This window comes from Mobula birostris, chromosome 5, assembly GCF_030028105.1.
Source record: "Mobula birostris isolate sMobBir1 chromosome 5, sMobBir1.hap1, whole genome shotgun sequence".
Classification (NCBI taxonomy): Eukaryota; Metazoa; Chordata; class Chondrichthyes; order Myliobatiformes; family Myliobatidae; genus Mobula; species Mobula birostris.
In genome coordinates this window covers 159568381-159574380 of record NC_092374.1, presented here as the reverse complement: position 1 = coordinate 159574380, position 6000 = coordinate 159568381, and the positions used below count along the sequence as shown (strand labels likewise).

General features: G+C 42.0%; 1 protein-coding gene across 2 annotated transcripts in view; it reads left to right on the top strand.

Annotated features, from left to right (window-relative positions):
• Window positions 1-498: 498 nt before the first annotated feature.
• klf5a (Kruppel like factor 5a) overlaps window positions 499-6000 on the top strand; it is an 80862-nt gene continuing 75360 nt past the window's right edge. Inside the window, exon 1 of one of the 2 annotated variants that reach the window (XM_072258793.1) lies at window positions 499-774. In XM_072258793.1, the coding sequence (XP_072114894.1) occupies window positions 694-774 (81 nt within the window). In that variant the 5' untranslated portion in view covers window positions 499-693. Of the gene's footprint in view, window positions 865-6000 lie in introns of both variants that reach the window. The other variant, XM_072258792.1, reaches the window with a different exon arrangement.

Sequence of the window (6000 nt, the reverse complement as noted above, 5' to 3'; positions counted from 1 at the left end):
TTTGTGGACGGGGATCAGAATTAGGTTTAATATCACCGGTGTACGTCGTGAAATTTGTTAACTGCAGCTGCAGTACAATGCAATACGTGATAAATATAGACAAAAAGCTGAAATACTGTACATTAAGTAATTGGTAATTTTATATTAAATGGACGGTTGCCTGTCCATTTCCCTCTTCAAATGTTGCCTTGACCTGTTGAGATCCTCCAGCAATTTGTTTTTAACCTCATTGAGCAGCTAAGGGACGAGAGCGGTTCTATGGAAATACAAGTCTTTTGCAATGCAAAACGGTATGACAATTATATCACAAGAACTTTTTAAGAGCTACGGAGGCGGGCAATTTCTGCAACAGGTACACAGGTTGAATGGAATCCGGTGTCAATTTGTCAATAATGAAATTTGATGCTCAGTGGGTTATCAGAACCAGCCTCTCGGGCTTCAGCTGCTCCAAGTTGATTGGTCATTTGGACCATCAATCGGAATGAAGAAGTCCCTGATTGGAGAGACCGGGTGCTAGTCACAGCGAGCTTTGGCACCCAGCAGACGGAGAGCGAGAAGCAAAGTGCGGGAATGTTTTGGGCACTCGGCTTTCGCCAGGACCACTGAGAGCGCGGCGGCGGCAGATACTGCTTCCTTGTACGGACAGAGGTGTCCAGTTGTTCAACGAGAGCTTCCTCCGCTTTGCGGAGCCCAATGACCAGCAGCGTCCTGACGGGCAGCCTGGGTGGCGGCAGTAGCAGCGCCGACGAGCCCGTCTTCACGCAGCTCAAACCGGTGAGCCTAAACTCAGAGGAGCAGACGGCGATGTTCGGGGGCATGAAGAGTCCTGCGACGGGGATACTGGCGGCCGATGAGCTGGCCCAGGTACGGCTCCACCGGGCAGCACAGAGCAGGGCAGGGCAGGGTAGACTTCCCGAAGATCCAGTCGCTGTTTTAGATAACCCCAAAACATTGTTACAAACAGTCGTGTAACTTTGTAGCCAGCTTTTATAAATACTTAGTAGCTAGCGTTTATAGATACTTTGTAGCCAGTCTTCAGAGAAACTTTGTACTTTTTAAAGATACTTAGTGGCTAGCATTTATAGCTGCTTGTGACACCGGAGATTCTGCAGATGCTGGAAATCTGGAACATTACACACGAAATACTGGAGGAACTCAGCAGGTCAGGAAGCATTTTCGTCCATAGATGTTGCCCGACCTGCTGAATTCCTGCAGTGTGTGTGTGTGCGCGCGCGCGCGCGCGCGCGTGTGTGTGTGTGTGTGTGTGTGTGTTGGTTTATAGATGCTTTGTAACCAGCCTTTTCAAGTACTTTGTAGTCAGCTTTTAAACAAAAATACTTTAGCTGCAACAAATGACCAGCTACAAACTCTTTATTTAACTTTGCAGTCAGTAGCGTTGTAACTGTTGCTTTTGTCATAATGTGTCACCGAAGGAGGGTTCCCTTTTCCTGTTTACTTTTCCGTTTCCTCGCTCGAGAATACAAATCATTTTGGGGTTGTTATAATTTGGCACTAGTTTAGATTCAGAACGTTTTTTGTTATGTCACTCCCACCCCCGTTTAGTTTTCCTCATTTATAATTACGCTTTTTACGAAACGGAAGGTGGGTGCAGATTTCCCTTTCCTTCATCTTTTACTGATGTTGTTGGAATCTGAAGGGTACCGGCGTTGAATGCAGACGGTGTGTCAACACGCCGTGATTCGGAATGACCAGTTGTTGGGATCTGCCGGGATGATCCTGTGATCACCCGCTTGGTGGCCAGAGGTGCTACGTCGGGCTCGGCCACTTCGAGCAGCGTGTGAGATTTTTAAAAAAAACTCTCTGCGCTGTCCGGGAAGCTTTGGTTGATCGGGTAAAAGCTGATACAATTTAGTATTTTATCACTAATTGTTTTGAGGGGCACAATTTCTTGCGAGTTCCGCAGTTGTTACCGGGGCATGTCCGAGGTAGAAGCTGGAGTAGGTTAAATCGATGGGTACTAGCCTTCAAAGTACCCAGATCATCTTCAGGGAGCGGTGTCTCAGAAAGGCAGCTTCCATTATTAAGGACCTCCAGCACCCAGGGCATGTCCTTTTCCCACTGCTAACATCAGGTAGGAGGTACAGGAGCCTGCAGGCACACACTCAGCGATTCAGGAACAGCTTCTTCCCCTCTGCCATCCGATTCCTAAATGGACATTGAATCTTTGGACACTGCCTCATTTTTTTTAATATACAGTATTTCTGTTTTTGCACGTTTTTTAAATCTATTCAATATACGTAATTGATTTGTTTATTTATTATTATTTCTTTGCTAGATTATGTATTGCATTGAACTGCTGCTGCTAAGTTAACAAATTTCACGTCACATGCCGGTGATAATAAACCTGATTCTAATTCTGAGAAAGGGGCATGATTTTTTTTTAATAATGCCTTCAGTGGCTCTTGATTGATGTTCAAAGCCCTCTACAGGCAGTAATAAACTTTTGAAACGAAGTTATTTTCATATAAGAAAATGCCGCCGCCCAGGCACTTGGATAGGTACATGGAGGGTGGGGCTTGGAAACACATGAGCCGAATGCAGGAAATTGAGACGTGCTGGATGGGCACCGTGGTTGGCATGGATGGGCTCATTGGCCGGAGGACCTGTATCTATGACACTAAAGCTTTGCAGCCATTTTGGGAAAACAATTTCAAGACAAATATCACTGTAGCAGCTAGGTGTTAGTTTTTCTTTATAGGGGTATTGATTAAGGGACAAGCATTGGCATAGCATGGAAGACGTCCAGAAGGGTTGTATTTTGACAGCGTCTGCCAAGCAACGGAGAGAGGAAGAGAGAACGGTCCACGAGTTTAATGTCCAATTGAAAGATAGCCCCTCTTTCAACGGGGAACTCCCTCGGTGTTGCACTGTATGTCCAGCCGGATTTTCTTCACTGAAGGTCTCTGGAGTGAATGTTGAACGGCCAACTTTCTTTGTGCCTTTGCTGCAAAACGAGTCTTAGCCCTGAGTACGAGTGTGTAAACATGCTCGCTGGGGCGTGAAGCATTAACACATTCTCTGACTCTCTCTCAGAAGATACGATGTGGGTTATGTACTGGACAAGGGCGAGGGAATTTTTTTAAATTTCTGATCTTTTTTTGGTTGTTGGCCGAGGGTGTCGAGCGCTCCAGCTGGTTATGCACTTGCTGTGTAGCATTAAGCATTTGACTCCCTCCTCGCCCACACAGCGAGTCATTGAGACCAGAAAAAAACTTCTCAGCTCTTTGAAATTCTCTCTGAGCCACTGTACCGAAAATATGCCAACGACAGCTGAAAGATCTATAAGCAGAAAACTTAAACGTCTAGCCAATGCTAAACTTTGTAACATCTTTTTGTTCCAAGGGTGGACGGAGTCAAAATTCATTCCGCGTTTGCTGGGATCCAGCCATTGATCACATTTTCCATTAGTCAGTTGATTTTCGCTGGTGGGTGGCAACAAATATTGCTAAGATATATTTGGCGTTATGTGGGACTTTTACAGATGGAAAGGGAATGTGGCACTGGTCTCTTCAATGGCAGGGTGCTAGTTGCATGCTTTCCTGGTGACTGTGTAAGCATCCAGCTCCCCGCCCACTCTTTCCCTCACAGCCATCACCTTCACCCAGCTCCAGTTCTATCTTCGTGTCAGACCATTACTCAATGGTGTTTTCTATTTCAGATATTTTGATCTGTTTTGGAAAACATTCGAACAACTGCCTGACTGCTTAGAATTTACTCAACTTTATTTGACCTCACTAGGAATATGTATACTTATTTCCTCTGCGTAGGGTAAAAGGTGTGGTGAGTTCTCGGCAATAACCTTTAAAAGGAAGCGGATAATCTATAGTCTTTAGGACTCTGCTCTTGCTGAGAACTCGCTGTATGTAAATTGGTCGACACATTTCAAACTTAGTGTCTACAAAGCTTTAATTTTGAAGTACTTTAGGATATTCAATATATAAATGCCTGCTTATGTGTGTTATTTTAAACGTTTTTTTAATTTATGAGCTCAATATAGTGGTCTCTGATGGATTAAGTGTATCATTACAAATCAAATAGGAGCCTGAATATCATAATCCTTATAATAGTTCCAGTATTAAGATTTTTTTAAACGAAGTATGTGCTGCTTCTAAGGTTTACAAATTAATCTCATATGGTACAGTTTATGTTTTCAAAGTTTAAAAGGTGTCGATTTTTTTTAAATGTATAGAATAAGAAACAGATGGATTGGATTTCTGTTGTGACTGTGCCATTAATATTTCTGATATGCCAGAAGTGGCTATTTTCCTGTTACCAGTTTCAGATAACTCGCTAGGGCACCTTCCCGGGCAAATAGTGAAGCTAGCTTTGCAAGCTGCAAAGTTATATTTTTTACAAGGATCTGCCATGTTTACCTGTATTAACTATGTTTATTGCTATTATTATATTATGGAATTATTACATTATTGCACATTGGTAAATTATTGTGGGTATTATTCTGTACTTTTAGTTATTATATTATTATTATTGCCAAGTGTGTTTTTAAATGTTGCTGCTGTAACAAAATAATTTCCCATTCAGGATCAATAAAGTACTTATTATTATTATTAACTCTTGTGCATCTGCTGTTTTAAGAAAAAGTGCCATGTGGGTTGTGTATTACTGTTAATTTATTGCTTTGAATCAAATTGTATAATTCAGCATTAATGTATATCTTGCACTACTAAGGACTTTTTGCACTTGGTTTGTGTCTAGTGTGAGATTTCTATAGAACTGGTGTTAGTTAACTGAAATCCTAGCACTGACATTGGGCTCCATCAAATTTGCTCTCATCCCTACGGTAATGAATCACAAACATGCCTGGGTTGGGAGAGGGCATGAGTTTTCTATTGGTTTGTATAATCTAATTATATCAGGCTTTGTGGAAAAACTCATCATAATTTATGTTTGATTTTGCTTTTAATTGTTCAGCTGTATGTTTATACTTGGCTTATACCTTTTGAGCTGTAGGTTAGTTGCAAAATGTGTCTGGAACTTCCTTGTTGGCCATAAGATATTTGAGTTGGACAGTGAGTTGGTGGCTGTAGTCAGAGAAAGTGTGGTGTTGGTGGTTTTGGAGAATCTTAAAAGGTATTGCAGCCTCTCTCACCTGTCCTTTGTGGGCAAAGAGGAAGTTCCACACCTAATGTGTATCTTGTAGCTGATGTACAGGGCTAACAAGGAATATCTGGATAAGGAAAACTAGTTAAAACAGAGCACCAAAATCCAGACCTGAGTTTAACATGAATACTATCTCACCATTCCTTTTTTGCACTACATTTTTAAAAATTGTAACTTATAGTATTTTTTGACTTGCACTGTGCTGCTGCCACACAACAACATATTTCATGACCTGCATCAGTGATAATAAACCTGATTCTGGTAAAAATAAGCCAATTCTATATTCAAGAGAAAGAAATGTGCAACTATATGTTCAATATAAAGAGAATAGCATTACAATATTACAAGAAATGGCAAACTAGTTGTATTATAAATTATTAAAGCATACTGTCCATGGATATTGTCCCTCAGCACTCTATTTCTGTAACTCATCTATAATTAAGACCATAAGATATAGGAGCAGAATTAGGCCATTTGGCCCATTAAGTCTGCTCCGCAAGTTCATCATGACTGATCTGTTTGTCTCTCAGCCCCAGTCTTCTGCTTTCTTCCTGAATCCCTTCATGCCCTGACTAATGAAGAACCTATCAGCCTCTGTCTTAAATATACCCAATGACTTGGCCTCCACAACTGCCTTTGGCAATGAATTCCACAGATTCACCACTCTCTGGCTAAAGAAGCTGCTGCTCATCTCTTTTGTAAATGAACATCCCTCTCTTCTGAAGCTGTGTCCTCTGGAACCCCTACACCATAGGAAACATCCTCTCCACATCCACTCTGTCGAGACCTTGCAACATTTGGTAGGTGATCTCCTCACCTTCCTTCTTCTGAATTCCTGTGAACACAGGCCCAGACCCATCA